The sequence below is a fragment of the Pygocentrus nattereri genome, chromosome 10 (assembly GCF_015220715.1).
Source record: "Pygocentrus nattereri isolate fPygNat1 chromosome 10, fPygNat1.pri, whole genome shotgun sequence".
NCBI lineage: Eukaryota > Metazoa > Chordata > Actinopteri > Characiformes > Serrasalmidae > Pygocentrus > Pygocentrus nattereri.
Genome location: NC_051220.1, coordinates 27335219 through 27351393, shown reverse-complemented (window position 1 = coordinate 27351393; position 16175 = coordinate 27335219). Strand labels below are relative to the sequence as shown.

At 41.8% G+C, this 16175-nt stretch overlaps 2 protein-coding genes across 6 annotated transcripts in view; both read right to left on the bottom strand.

Moving 5' to 3' along the window:
• LOC108428651 (neuronal PAS domain-containing protein 3) overlaps positions 1-5628 on the bottom strand; it is a 282989-nt gene extending 277361 nt beyond the window's left edge. For 2 of the 4 annotated variants that reach the window (XM_017699797.2, XM_017699798.2), the window contains exon 1: positions 4327-5628. In XM_017699797.2, coding sequence (XP_017555286.1) covers positions 4327-4481 — 155 coding nt within the window. In that variant the 5' untranslated portion in view covers positions 4482-5628. Of the gene's footprint in view, positions 1-2231; positions 2346-4326 lie in introns of those variants that run through there. The other 2 variants (XM_037542027.1, XM_017699799.2) reach the window with 1 other exon arrangement.
• Positions 5629-15775: 10147 nt separating this feature from the next.
• akap6 (A kinase (PRKA) anchor protein 6) overlaps positions 15776-16175 on the bottom strand; it is a 144028-nt gene continuing 143628 nt past the window's right edge. For both annotated transcript variants that reach the window (XM_017699795.2, XM_017699796.2), the window contains exon 15: positions 15776-16175. This exon is cut by the window's right edge and continues 647 nt beyond it. The gene's annotated coding sequence lies outside the window, so the exon portion shown is untranslated.

Genomic DNA, 16175 nt, shown 5'->3' with positions numbered 1-16175 from the left:
TCTTAATTGTGATAAATACGTATCAGAATGGCGTACTCGCTTCCAATCCATACTGTGTGCGCCATTGTCCAATCGCTGCAAGGAAGTGTGCATCCTTTGTTCAGTGGTACAGCACAGTCTTGTCAGTCTAGCTCTATAGCATGCAGGAGATGTTGCAGCTTTGCTACTAATAAACGTTATCATAAGGTCGCAAGTGCAAGTGCCTAACGTTCATTTTCTTCTTCATTAACGGCATGCTGACAATCTTTAGCTTTCAACCGTCTGTTTTCAAATAATAGAGAACAAAATCTGAAAGACAAAGATCAAAACCTTCCTCCATTTCTTAACTGAAAATATAATGCAGAGCCTCATAAAATACCTGTTGACGTATACAAACAAAGCTTTACACCTCGTAACCAATATGCAGTAAAATAACGCAATATGTCACTGTCTGCTACTTTACAGAATTCACACATCAAGCACTTGCAATGTAACATTGTTCCTTCAGCCTCCAAATTCTTTCATTTTGTTCTATAATTCCACTGCACTAATAGAAAAGGAAATGGGACAATTTAGCACTTTTGTTTGCCCCCGGGGTGAGGGGGGGTTGCTTTTCTTCGACACAAAGCCAACTTTGTGGTCACTGTTGTGTATGAACTCATGCCAAGCCATTTCTGTCTCTGCAAATTCTCCTCCTACTCCTCCGGAGTTGCTTAGCCCGAGAACACAACCCTCACATCCAGCCTCTAGTCCAGCAGGCTGCTACGCTGGCAAACACACAGATGCTATTAAGAGGCATTATATTAAATATAGACTCCCACACCTTCAATCAGAATTTCAGGCCGAGCGTTATTCGGTTCAGCTCTCAAGAGGAGCCACACAGCAAATCACAGAGCGCGATTTAGCCCCTCTGAATGCCAATAGGAGACAGGTGATAAAGAGAGCACTCATGCACAGGCTATGAAGTTTCTCCCCTCAAAATTAATTCCATCTTCCAGATTCCTATCTCTGTGATATGCTCAGAATGGCACACAAATATGCTCCTGCCACTAAGATTACTGCAGACTGCCTTAGCATAAACATTTCCTGCTGCTGTGCCAGGGACTGTGCAGGATGTAACGCCAAAGATGTGGGCCTATATTATGACTGGATGCTAGTACTTTTAGAGGTGCTATTGAAATCTTGCCATATAAGTATGACATTTTTGGAAAGAGCAACCTCTGAGCGCGTGGGTTTCTTTCATTTGCAAATTATAGCCTGCGATAGACTAAGCCAAATGAGGGCCATGTATATACTGCAGTATGCAAAAAGCAAGCTTTGTTTATGTTGCAAAATATCACTGTACATCTATTGGCTTGCGTATGCTACAGGTGCATCACAGCACACCTTTTCGGGATAGTTCAATTCTACTTTTTTCTAACTTACTAACTGACACAGAAAAAGGAGCTGTTCACACAAACTGAATCCATGACATCAATAAACAGAACAGCACTGCAGATTATAGGCTATGTCGTGTTGTGTGAAAGTGAGAAGCACTAAGATGTGGAGGGAAAACGAACCTCACCAAATGTGGCAGTTAAGTATGAAAAAACAGACCATCAGTTAAAAAAGCCAAAGCTACTAAAAGCCCAAAGTCTTCCACCGCACTATGTAAGGCTACTTCGATTGCACACATGTTCAGTCTGGAGATATGTGCTGCTGCTGAAAGTCGTCTCGCTAGCAGAGAGCAGTGCCCGCCGCTAGCCCCTCACTAGCGTGCCCCGTACATCTGACAGCAGCGGTTACCTGGCGGAGGGGCTCGGCTCCGGTAAGCAGCCTGAGTGATCCATGCAACACTCAAACTTCCTCCAGCAGCCGCCTGCCGCGTTTAGGCTAATCCCTCACGGCTCCTAGCACGCGAGCACACGAGCAGTGAGCAGACCAGCCCGGCCTAGCGCTCGGAGCGAGCCGCAGCAGCCGAGCCGAGAGCCAAACCGCGGCGATGTCAAAGCGATGAATACCCGACTCCCGCACAGAGCAACGCAGCGCCCCAGAGCCGGAGCCGTCAGAGAGTGCACGCGGCTCGTGTACAGCGCGCTTGGTGCACGGACTGGTAGTTAGCCGCACCGCCGCGATGCCAACCGCCAAAACACACGCTCGCGTGGAAACTTCTGACATCTTAATCCCCCCCACACCCCCGCCACCTTCTCCGTTACAAAAAAGCAACAGCATCTAATGAAGCCGTGCTCGCATACAACAAACCGAGCGTTTACCGTTCTCTCCGCGAAGGGTCCTGCTGAACGCTAGGCTTGGTGGGCGCCATCTTCCTGCAATTATTTGATTTCTTACTTTTTTCCCTTTTTTCACTCTCTCGCTGCAGATTTGATTCAGTCGTGGCAGCAGAAGCGACGGCGTGTGGAGCTAGGAGCGTTCAGGCAGCGCCATGGCGGCTCTGCTGCTGCGGACGAGCCGGGAAGAAGAAGGAAGGGGGCGGAAAAGGGACGGCGAGAGCAGCACGGCGCGCATGCCGAGGGAGGAGAGCGCGAGCCCGGGACGCGTGTGCCTGCTTCCGCGCGGGGGTTCTTGAGGAGGGGAGCGGGGGACCCGGGCCCCGTCACGGCTCTCCGCTGCCCCGCGCTGCTCGAGCCCCTGCGCCCTGCGCGCCGCTCTGCGTGGCCCTGCGCCGCCCTGCGCCTCTCGCGCTGCTGCACGGACTCATGTTCGCTCCCGCCGGCGCAACAACGCCACTCAGTTGCAGCTGGAAACAGCGGTGTTTTTCTTTTTTTTAATCCTTTATCTGGAATACAGGTCGCTGGTGTAACGCGGGATTCTTAACATGCGCTAAATTGCGGACTGACTGTTTCCGTCTAAGTCATTTGTGTTTAAATGTATTAGAACTAACTGTAAATGAGTTTAGAGTGACCCACAGGATGTCCAAAATATGCTAAACAACCAGTCAAAATGGAGAAAATAAAGATTTTATTCTGCTCGGGAACTGAATGTTTATTTAAACTTGGAGACTCTGTGCTATTAAATAATGTGCAAATGCTAAATTGGTATCTTTTCAAATAACCTATAAATTAACTACTGATTCTCACCAAATCATAAACTGGCACAAAAACTCATAGTTAATAAAAGTTAGTTCACATCAGCTTCAGAAAACTAATCCACTGGCCCTATAAAGCTCAATGTATTGTGTAAAGTTGGTCTTTTAATTAAACCTTGCTTTAGTCATTTTTGGTTTATTGTGTAGCCCCTGTTTAAAGGGAGTCTGTTAAACGGCTCATCTTTCCTGACCGGTGTAATGTCATTGGTCTAATTAGCCAAGAACTGTGTGTTATAGCCCATGACCTGTCAAGGTCAGCAGTTGCCGTTCAAATGCTACAAGAAATATCTGAAGTTAAAGGGCTGTGTCCACCGTCCACTTCACCTGCACACTGCAGCAGTCTGAGAATACTCTGTGAACACAGGTCAGGACACTCAGGTCAGCTTTTATTAGCGAACTTTCTTCATATTTTAGAAATGAACGCACGCGTTGATCTGCCAAGTTTATTGAACAACATGCTATGTCTACTAACTTTACCAGGTTTTAACACACTATTTTACAGCATGGCCACACTGTGAACCATACACTACAGTGATGTGTTTAAAGTCATTTACCTGTTATTGCTGCCAAACCCTTCTAGGCCCTGGACTGTGAAATGTCTCATAATCTTAAAACACGCTCTAATGTAGACACATTTCTGAGTAATGTAACCTGCCTCAGTCTTATGCTTAGGCTACGCTGGACACAGCAACACACTATCAGTGTGCAGCTCTAATGTGTGACCTTTGTGAAAGTTTTCCTATGGAAATTCAATGGCACATTATAATAATGTGATTCCTCTTCATAGCATTTAACTGAGGTCATCTGACCACTTTACTTGAACGTTCCAGTAGACACAGGCTGCAAATAACGGTGCAGTTTTGCATGGCCAATTACCTTTTATCAAATACACTGACCACTGGGCGATATAGACTGATAAATGCTTTCGTTCAAGAGCTGATCATCTGCACAGAGCTCTTTTCAAGCTACAGAGGACTGCACATACTTTTGACTGAACAGGTCAAACTCAGAAGTGGAAGATAACTTTTGTGGTTATACACCAGTAATTAACAGACTTGTGTCTGTCCCTTAATGTAGCGCCTGCTGATCAAATGGTCCGTGACAGCGGGGAGATAAGTCACACTTGCAGACTGACTGCTAAAGCTGCGAGTGAAAACAATAGCATGTGCTGAACTCGACAGTGTGGGTAAAATGGTGAGAGCCGATGCGGATGAAAGCGAATGGAATCCCTTTTGCTGTTCTCGTTGTGGTTGTAAACATACCTTTGTTGGTACGACGCCAAGCCCTGGACGTTTTGCGGGTTCCCGTTAGTTGCACCGGGGACTCTCCCCACGGCTGAGGCTGCCGGCATCCCCCCGGCCGCGCCACCTGCTGCCGCCGTCACCTGAACGCTGAAATCCGGGAAGATCCTGATCATCCCCGCGCAAGGGAGTGGAGCGTGAGCCGAGTCCGTGTGCGTGTGTGAGAGTAGAGCGTGCAGTCCGGCACAGCGAGTCACAACACAATCCCATCAGTGACGCTCACAACCAGCTCACCGGCCATGCTACGGACTGGGATTTAGCAGGGGGTCAGTGCTGGGAGAGGAGGAGGAGGACGGACCAACACTGCCGCTGCTGCTGTTTGTGTTTATTTTTTCAGGCGTGTTTGGCTAAAACTTTTGACCTAGCGTCTCCTCTCTGCGTGTAAACGCAACGACGGGCTATTTCGCCATAACCAGAAACAAAACACGCTAAAACTTCACTCAAAGTTGGAATACGGATTGAAAAAGTTGACAGACAATATGTAGTCCAACCAAAAACAAACAAACTTTCGTTCGAAGGGAACTTTTCTTTAGCTTAGCTAGCTGAAAAAATACCGGATCAGTGTTAGCAAGCGAAGCCAAAATGAAAACAAACCCGTGAACTAACTTGGCCGGACGTGCTGCGTTAGTGTGTACGTAAAATAATCTTTTAAAAAGTGCGAAGTAGTTCAATATTTCAGTCGAAAATAGGTTTTTAGTCTGTCTTTTACCTGTGCACGCCAGAAATATCTCTCTTCTCTTTTCTACCGTTACTGTAAAAAGTCAGCTACGAGCAAACTAGCTTTAAAACAGAACGCGAACAAACGAGACGAGGCTGCTTAGAGCGGGTAGCCCTACTAGAGAGACTAAGACCGACTCTAGGCTGAGTTTAAACCACACTAGGCTACAGATGTAAGTATGTGCCTGGACGCGAGGAAAAGTCCAGATTAATAACGATGACGTATTCGGCTCGCCTCGCTCAGCTGTGGCGGCGTGTTGATGTTTTCGTGTTTGAGAGAGGATCCTCTCTCCTGCTCTCCTCTCGCCTCACGGTGCTGCTGCTGCCGCTGCTGCTAGTGTGGGAGAGAGAGTTCTCCACAAATGTGTGCTTCTCTTTAAAGACGCTAAAGGTGGGATGTACAGCGGTGTGTTTATTGATAGGCTGCTGCTGCTGCTGCTGCTGCTGCTGGACGGATTCTCCCAGTGAAGGTGCCGCTGCTGCTGCTGCTGCCGCTGATGTGTGTGTGAGCGCGTGTGTGTGTGCGCGCCCTGGTGTGCAGCTCTGCCATTCCTCGCTGCTGATTAACTGCGCCGCGCGAGTGAACCCGGCGCGCGCCCGGCCTTCCAAGAGCCAATCAGACGCAGGCACATGAGCGCGCATTGCTGCGCTGCAGCGGTAACCCTTTAAAAGCCGGTGGAAAAGGAGCTACTGATATTTCCCATTAGATAACGAGTCCGTAGAGGTACATCACGAGGCACACTGTCAAGAGTGTATATATATATATATATATATATATATATATATATATATATATATATATATATATATATATATATTTTTTTTTTTTTTTTTTTTTTTTTTTTTTTGCATTCTTTAAATGAAATTAATTTGGAAAAGGAGAGATATATTTATATCACTATGAGATGTCACATAAAGAAGCACATAGTAGGCTACAAAATGACAGAAAGCAACAATATTTCTTTTATTCCCTCTGTTGCTTTGATTTATGTTCATGATCCACTGCACTGTTTCAGTGCTACTGCTCTGTGAAATGTAGCACATTCATGTAGCAGACTGTATTTCAGATTATGTATTTGTTATTAGCCAGATTAAGGCGCAAAGTTTGTTCTCTAATGTTCTTGTAATGTTGTGCTTTATACATTCCTAACACACTTTAACATTAGTGTTTGACATTGACATTAGTTGCTCTGGCCAGCGTAGGGTTACACTGTACTTTCTATGCAAAAAAAATAGATGAAGGCTTTTAGTAGAGAGAAAAAAGCTCTGACTAGTACGTAAAGACATTCAACTCAACAGTTTTCTTTCATTTAATTTTCCATGACGATTATGAATGATTTCAATTAGTGATGGGGGCATTCCGTGCTGTCACCACTGTGTTTACAAGGGAAGTAATAAAAACAATATGTCTCAATGACTCTTGAGTCCTTGAACTGTCATTGTTCTGAATGTGATTGAGTGTTTACCTATAAAATATTCCAAAATGCAAATATGGAGTTAACACTCATGAATCTTCTACTGTAGCGCTCTTGTCCTTTGATAAAGTAGAGGCCGATATCAATGTACAATATATTTTGGTGTCATTTTATCATACATTTACAGCTTATTAATAGTTTCAATATGAATATGGTCATTAGGAGTCCTTTTGAAAAAAACAAGGAGTCCTTCAAAGTGAGCACCAATATCAGATATCTTTCACACAATTTATGATTGTCAGTTGGCATGTTGTAGTTACCTTGGCACAATTGAATTAAACTTGTTTAGGGTGACAAATGAGAGAAAATGAGAGCAATGATAAAGAGCTGAATGATGAAGCTGCTTGCACCAACCAAATGCAGTAATTTCTGCACCGTGGTACAGTTTGCAGGGAGAATAATTCACTTCCTTGCTCTTATGAAATGAAAAACGCTCCCTTAGATAATCAGCTGACATGATTAAATACCAATAAAGATGTGCCAAGTGCTCACCTGAGAGACAGTAAATGGAATACCTCTCTGTAACCATGTCTAATGAAACTACCTTAATAAACAGGGCGGAGGAGCGCCTCCACTTTGCCGCTATTTTCCTGGGATGGCATCAAATAGATTGCACTGGAAGGTTTAAACCGACACTGCAGGCTCTGATACAATTAGATTAACACTTTCTTCTGTTTACTTCCCTGGGTATTTGCTACTGGTCTGTATTGCATTTATTTGTCTGCAGCCCTTTGCTAAACTACATGAGACAGATCCAGGGCAGCAGAAAGCTTCTCACATGCCATAGCTGGGCTGGTGGTATACATCCCCCCGTGAGTGCACTAGTAATCAATATTAGACACTGCCGCTGGGAGCACATAGCCTATTGCTCCAAAACTATTGTGATAAGTAACCTGCTTTTGAATAGCAGAGTACAAAAGTTTTTCTAAGCTTCAGTGAAGCATTTTTGGTAAACACATTTCTTCTTTGATGACTTTAAAGGGGCCACATTCTTTTTCTTTTTTCCATTGATGGCACTTATGTTTTATGTACAAAAACAATCATGAGATGGAATTTTACAAATCTGTGGTGATGACTTGGGACATCCAGGAGAATTCTGGATCCAAACTGTTCTTCAAACTCATTTACAACTTTTTAGCCACTTTTTTGAAAGTAATACATTCTTGTTTCTTTTAACTTTTATTTATGTATATTTGGATCTGTTCTAATGGCATATGGTAACACTTATTTGCCAGATAAATGGCTTCAAACAATGTGCTTAGGTTCCTAAAACTTTGCACAATAATATATGTAAATGCACTTTTTTGTGACATCACAAAAGGTATTCATTTTAATTATTGGATGAAGTCAGGAGTTAACATTCAAACTTAAATGTTGACATGTTACATCAAACTCTTTGATAAAAAAATAAAAGAAAAAGCAGTTTTCCATGACATAAGCACTTAAAAACTCAAATATGTTATTATGTAATAATTATCTTCCAGAAATCACCATAAAGCTCTAAAATGTTTTGAAATATTCAGAGTTTCATGTACTAGCTATCCTCTCACATATTTTATCTAATGCTGACAAACACACCACACATTTAACTATAATTGTGGTCTATGACAACAATCATTTCAAGACATTAGTCAGTAAGCTGTCATTTCTTTTCAGAAGTGCATGATTTGTTCTCCAAGGGTCAGTGGATTATGTTAGGAGCCTGCAGTGGGCTTCCTCACCGAGACAACGACACAGCGTCTGCCATTCTGCTCCAAACCACATGTTGACAAGGCAGCTTAATGTGAAGCAGGATAAACTGTGATTGGGGCTGTCAGTCCTGCTGTTTGTCCAAACTCTCTCCATCTCACGCTCCCCGCTCATCCTCAAAGAGAAATCTCTCCCCTGCTGACTGAACAAACTGCGGACGAGTCTCCAGCCCACAGACCTCCCATCTCTTTCCTCCTGTTTTCCCAAGCCCAGGCTCACCGACTCGATAGCTATCAGCCCAAGGTCCATGCTGAATGAAGTCAAGGGCATATTTAGGAGGAGTTCTGAGGTTTTACAACTAGTTGTGAGTCAATTTGCTTATCAGAACTTTGCAGTGTTTTACTCTCGCCCTCTAAAATGAGTGTATGCCCATTATGTGATAATTCTGTCAATCATAAGGTCATCAGTAGAGCCACTATCTGAAGAGGATAATTGAAGCTGCAACTCTGAATTACATTTTCTTCTTTCCCTGACTTAAATGAAAGATAGCACTGTAATATGAATATGGCCATTTCTTTCTTCATATAGAGAACTGATTGCTGCTTCTTAATTAGAGTGACCTTGATTAGCTATTGTAATTCCACTTCTCTAATTGCAACTCAGAAAACACTAAAAAAACTCTGAATTTATTTTTGATTTGCGTTGAATTTGGTGCCTTTTTATAATGCGCTAAAACCGGGTCAACGTATGCAAACCAGTTGGAGAAAAAAAGTGAAACAGGCTGATTTAGTTAGGATATGACACCTGTTAAATCTGATAATAAAACATTTCACTCTTGTGATACCTCATTGTTTGGTTTTTATATTGCCTCTCAAAAGATGGAAATTTTATCACCATGTAAGTAAGAGTTTTATTCATTACAGATTGGGATTTTTTTCATTTTGTTGGAAAATGCAAATGTAAGGGAGAGGTGATAATTTTTGTTCAGTGTACGTTCGAGGTAAATTTCATGTGACTCCTCTTCTCTCACTGATTGATTGGGCAGGTCGCGTTTAAAAAGCGAGGGGCAAAGGCTATTGAAAATACATCTATTACTTTAAAACTGTAATGACTTTTGAAAGATTGCTCCTCCGTGTTTGTAGAGCAGTATTGTAGCTCAGGATAGATGATGAATTAACTGCTGGGAGAAATTACAGACAGTGCTCAGGGAAAAAAAAAACTTTCAGCATGGAAATGATGGATTGGGAGGGCCGAGGGAAAATGACATCATGGTTTTTATTTATCCCGGATGATAAGCTCGGCATGCCCTTCCACACCACCATGCTATTTCACGTTGGATTGTTTCCTAACGGGCTTTGATGACATGTCTGGAATCCAATCACCTAACCCTCAAATTACATGAACAGACTCAGCGCATCCTTTAGTGTTTTAATGGGGCCAGCACCTCTGTCATTCACTCCCTCTATCTCTCTTCCTCTCTCTCTCAAACCCTGCTACTGCCAGAGTCTCTATGATATAATGATCCTGATTCAGGCCTCAACTAGATACAAGTATTAATACATCTATTAGCACTCCTACACTCTTAAAACGAAAGGTGCCAGAAAGGGTTCTTTGAAGCAGTGCTATAGAGGAACCTTTTGGTTTCTTGGATGATTCTATAAGTAAAGTACCTTTTTGTCACTGAAGGAACCTCTGCACAGTGAAAGCATCTACACCCATTAAATGTTTTTCCTGCACTGTAAAATATTTTCCTGTAATTTAGTTTTCTTATATTACATTCATATCAATCTGCCTGAAAAGGCTGAACTTGTCACGATAACTTCATATTATATATTTATATCTTTTACATAATTAAACGCTTTGCAAATTATAAGTAGTATAAAGTCATTTGAAATCAGGAATAGAATAAATCAGCATCATAACAGCATAGAATTTACTTCTGGGTGGATATTGCAGGCAGCTCTGCACTGGATTTATTACTAATCCTGATATTTATTTAGTTAGAAATTAGAGAAGTACTTTTTTGTCATCTGGTCCATATTTTAACAATATTTGTGGTTAATTCTCATCATATTATAAACATGCACCAGCCACATATTTTATAAAGAAGCATTCACTTTGTAAGGTTGTTTTCCCACAGCACAAGAACTGACCCAAATACACACCAACTGAACTTCTAGTTCATTCTCTACCTGTTTGAGAGACAGACTGAATCATTATGATAACCCCAGTAAAGGATATAATTGTCTTTTTGTTCATGTTATGTCACTCTAAAGTGTCTAATATGCTACCCCAATTGTTAGTCAGCTTACCTTATTGGCTGAAATGAAATGATATACTACATGCTTTTATTTTTCTCTGTGAAAACATGAGCATAGCACTCGTTCTGTGGTTGATAGCATAAATTCAAAGAGAGAGAGCTTCTTAAGTAGCTTATGTTGACCGATGTCAAACTCTCTGCAAAACAAGCATTTTAAAAATAGCAATCAACGCACCAAAATGTCATCCTAGTTTGCATTCTGGTGCTCTTATTGGTCATGTAACAGTGCTGGGAAACGTCCTCTTCATCTGGAAAAGTAAAGGATTCAGTAAATTGTTGTTGGATTCACCATCAACCATCATTGCCGGTGTTTTGTCTGTTATATTTGTACCTATTGTAAACTGTGCTGTAAATTGAGCTGCTTCTATACTGACTGGTTGTGTGTTGTTCACCTGGAGGTATAACCAACCATTATGTTTACAAACATTTGGTCTATAGAAACTGCTGTTACACTCTACCATTTCCTTTCTGGTGGCAACTTTTTGGCTTTGTTTTTCAGTTAAGTTTCTTAATGTTTGATCTCTTTGATCTTGATCTCTCTTGGGGCAGTCATAGGCTGGAAGTTAGGGAACTGGCCCTGTGACCGGAAGATCACCGGTTCGATCCCCAGCACCGACAGTCCATGACTGAGGTGTCCTTGAGCAAGACACCTAACCCCCAATTGCTCCCAGGGTGCCGTGGATAGGGCTGCCCATCGCTCCGGGCAAGTATGCTCACTGCCCCCTAGTGTGTATTCACTAGTGTGTATGTGGTGTTTCACTTCACAGATAGGTTAAATGCGGAGGTGGAATTTCCCCGGTTGTGGGGATAAAAAAGTATCACTTAACTTTGGCTTTGGGACATTCTTAAAGTTTCACTAACATGACTGATAGTAGTTAACACACATATGGAGGGAGGGTTTTCTAAGTGAGTTAGCTGTTAGGTCATGAAAATGGTGTACCTCTATCTTTTGAGGGGCTAAACAAAGCTAGACAAAAAAAATCACATTAGTTCACTGGTGTCACAGTAATGAACATTTTAAGGCACATGGTGTTGGTATCTTGTAAGAAGGTGGTTAACATTAGGTAGATTTAAATAAGTCACAAATTACTAAGCTAAAGTTAAGTCAGACGTTTTCAACCACAAGCCACTGAAATTGAGCACAAAGTGACAAAAAGCAAAAAAACAAGCGTGCAAAACCAAAAATGAAAGGGGGATGAAGCCGCTCCATCTTAAATGGTGCAGCAGTTGATGTTATGTTCTCGTGCCTGTACGTTCAACTATCTAGGAATCTTAATTTTTAAGAATGCAGCTGGCTTCTAGATGAAGTAACAGCAGGATTTGGATCTTGCTCAGGTATATGGAGGCATAATACACTGCTCAACAAAATAAAGGGAACACTCAAATAACACATCCTAGATCTGAATGAATTAAATATTCTCATTGAATACTTTGTTCTGTACAAAGTTGAATGTGCTGACAACAAAATTCCAGCCACATGAGGTCTAACATTGTCTTGCATTAGGAGGAACCCAGGGCCAACCGCACCAGCATATGGTCTCACAAGGGATCTGAGGATCTCATGTTGGTACCTAATGGCAGTCAGGCTACCTCTGGCGAGCACATGGAGGGCTGTGCGACCCTCCAAAGAAATGCCACCCCACACCATTACTGACCCACTGCCAAACCGGTCATGCTGAAGGATGTTGCAGGCAGCAGATCGTTCTCCACGGCGTCTCCAGACTCTGTCACGTCTGTCACATGTGCTCAGTGTGAACCTGCTTTCATCTGTAAAGATCACAGGGCGCCAGTGGCGAATTTGCCAATCCTGGTGTTCTCTGGCAAATGCCAAGCGTCCTGCACGGTGTTGGGCTGTGAGCACAACCCCCATCTGTGGACGACGGGCCCTCATACCATCCTCATGGAGTCGGTTTCTAACCGTTTGTGCAGACACATGCACATTTGTGGCCTGCTGGAGGTCATTTTGCAGGGCTCTGGCAGTGCTCCTCCTGTTCCTCCTTGCACAAAGGTGGAGGTAGCGGTCCTGCTGCTGGGTTGTTGCCCTCCTACGGCCTCCTTCATGTCTCCTGGTGTACTGGCCTGCCTCCTGGTAGCGCCTCCAGCCTCTGGACACTACGCTGACAGACACAGCAAACCTTCTTGCCACAGCTCGCATTGATGTGCCATCCTGGATGAGCTGCACTACCTGAGCCTCTTGTGTGGGTTGTAGAGTCTGTCTCATGCTACCGCGAGTGTGAAAGCACCACCAACATTCAAAAGTGACCAAAACATCAGCCAGAAAGCAGAAAGGTACTGAGAAGTGGTCTGTGGTCCCCACCTGCAGAACCACTCCTTTATTGTGTGTGTCTTGCTAATTGCCAATAAGTTCCACCTGTTGTCTGTTCCATTTGCACAACAGCATGTGAAATTGATTGTCCATCAGTGTTGCTTCCTAAGTGGACAGTTTGATTTCACAGAAGTTTGATTTACTTGGAGATATATTGTGTTGTTTAAATGTTCCCTTTATTTTTTAGAGCAGTGTATATAAAATTGGGAGTGAGTATGTTTGGATGGGGTACACTTGAAGCTATCCCAGGAGTAGATTGTCGATACTAGCTACTACTGTTACAAGCAGACATATTTGTACATGCTGAGCAGCATCCAACGACTGTCTTCTGAAAAGTGCTACAAAATGTTCCTGCAATCAGGCCACAGCACAGTATCAGTGTTCCTTTGTATTTCAATACTGCTGTGTATGTAACAAGTCCCGCACTCGTCAGATCTGTTTGAAATGCAGTGCTCATGTTAATATGTCCCTAAGTTGAGATATAGTTTTGGCCTGGATCTGTGATTGACTTTTACAACATTTGGAGCAAGTTCCTTTTACATAATGCCTTTTATTACCCCATCGTAACTTTGATAGATAAAAGCTGCCAATGCTGATGTCATTCTGTCAAGCGCTTCTTGATATATGGACATGTGCTGCGGTGACATGCCACATTTGATATTCTGTTTTCACATCATACACCTTCCCTTCCCTCTCTGGCTGAAACCCAGCCACGGTCTAATGAGACAAGCATGGGAGGTCACTGGGAGAAACTATCAGATGAAACCATATGACCCAGTACTGCACACATAAAAGTATATATTAAAAAAAAAAGAAAATGATTGTAAAAATATCTATAAAATAAAATAAACACAATTGTCTTTTCCCCAAAGTTGTTATCTAAAGAAATAAAACATTTTATTTTATTCTGTTTGAAACTGCTTTTTCAGTATACAATATCAATCAAAAGTGAAATTCTGAAACAATGTGAAACTTTCCGTCACTGTCCATTGCATTTAAAAGAAGTTGGTGACATTTGAATGTCAGTCTTATGTCCTTTTATCCCTCTGAGACTGTCATGTGAAAAAATCCTCCACAGCTTGTCTTTTTTTGTCATATAATGTCATATAATCAAGTGCGATCTTTTCAACAAAGAGAATCTGACTTATTAATTTTTCCATCTATGCTTAGCAAAGCCTCCAAATCAACATTCTGACTGCTTGTAATTGCAAAGGCATCATGGTTCGATACACATGACCTTTACTACCTTTAAAGTAATTTCCATTTCATACAAAAATATTCCGTTAATTGCAAAAAGGGAAGTCATTTGTTCATGATGCAATATTTCGAAGATAACGTAAGATTTCATTTCCATCCTAATTTATCAGTGCCATCAGTCAGCGCGAAAAGCTCATTTTAAATATCAAAGTGACTTTTACTCTCACATACAATAAGGATCCACTACTGTTTTCACCTTGCGAGAAAAGCAAACTGTTTCTTTTTTTGTAGTAGTAAGTCAGACGAGCCCTAAATCCCTTTTGTTTCCTACATTTTATTCCTTATATACAATGCATGGGTAAAAAATAAATGTGCATTATAATGTAAAAATATTACTTGCATATCATATGAACTTTAGTCTACAATTCCTCTTAAACACGAAGCAAATCAAAACTAAAACAATAAGAGTCTGTCATTATTTAAGAATATCTGGACTTATTACTGTACTATGCCACCTGTCATATTGTGAAGTGATGAGGCAGCCAACACTATTACTTACCCCTCCAAAAAACACACTTTTTTATTTAATGAGGGACCAAAGACGCTGAACTGCATTCTTTTTATTTCATATTCTCAAAATTGAATTCAAATGTGCACCTTCATTTCTACTGTCTGATTTTCTTCTGATGCAAGCACACACTCATCATCAACAAACAGGCATCTGCTGCAGCAGCCGATGGGCGATTACAGCATAGGGCTTATCAGGCTCGGCTCGGCAATCAGGAGAGCGCTTGATTGGCAGCTGAAGAGTTCCAAGGTTCTGATGCTACTGTATGTGTGCATCTCAGAGGGCCCATAGCGTGATCTGTGGAATCATCAACACTTCCTGTAAACAGCACATTAGCCATGGAAATAACTGTGTGGTGTTTGGTTTTATGCTTCCAGAGGTACATGAGGCATAAAGATGAATCACTTAATGTTTTCTAAGCAGTGTTTCTCAGCTCAGCTCTCAGCGGCCACCTGAACGTCCACATTTGGGACTCCCAAAGCGTCCCCATTCTATCTAGAAGCTGGCAGCTTTGGGGGTAGATTGGTTCTGAGGACTGATTTGGGAAATACTGGTCTACAGCACATTGATACAGAAAAAATAGTCTTCAAAGATGATAAGCTGGTCTATTTTACTAAAGTCTACACAAACAACATAAAGATGTTTGTACAGTATTATGCAAAAGTCAGAGACCACCTTTCACAAGACTTACCTTCATCTGACCTGCAAGACCTGCAAGAAATCTACAGGGATATTTTTCCAAGAGCTTGATTTTCTCCTCTCTCTCAGAGATGAAAATATTAAGTACTGCTTATCTGATGATGACAGTTTTGGTGGTCTGCCAGGTCTTGCACGGTTGTAAGAAGTCCCTTATTCTTTGAATAATTTAACACCAGTTTCGCAAACTCCTGTTTTTCACTTATTTTCCTTTGACTTTCGGTTTCTTATGCAAGTGGATTATCTTATATCTACTCTCCTCAGAAACATCTCCTGAAAAATTAATAACTTGTACTCAATGGCTGTTTTGACTGGAAATGAAATAAATAAAGGACAGCCTCTGACTTTTTCACAGCACTGTGTGTAAGCAGAATACGTTTTTCCATAGTGTTAATAAGGAAAAACACATGAAGCACATGAAGAACAGTCTTCAATAAATTATGTTTATTTCTGAAGAGCCTGTATACAGTTAACCATGCATTCTAGCACTTTAAGGCTTATAATTATTCACATCACAGAACACACACAGTTGTACACTAACACGAAGCATTTATACTGTCATTGTACACCAAGATTTGCACATACAGTATACATATATACAGATGCCCATTCATTAGTCTCAAACCTTGCTCGGAAGTCCACGTTCTCACTAATTACTGAACACGCAACATGGAAAAAAGCAGTGTTTTAACAAAAGTTATAAGAAATAACTGCAAGGCACAAAACTGTTTAAAGTTTAAAACATTTCTTTGTTTCTCCAAATCTGGGGAATTACAAAAAATAATAATAAATAAACAGAAATGGTGAATAGCATCCCATTAA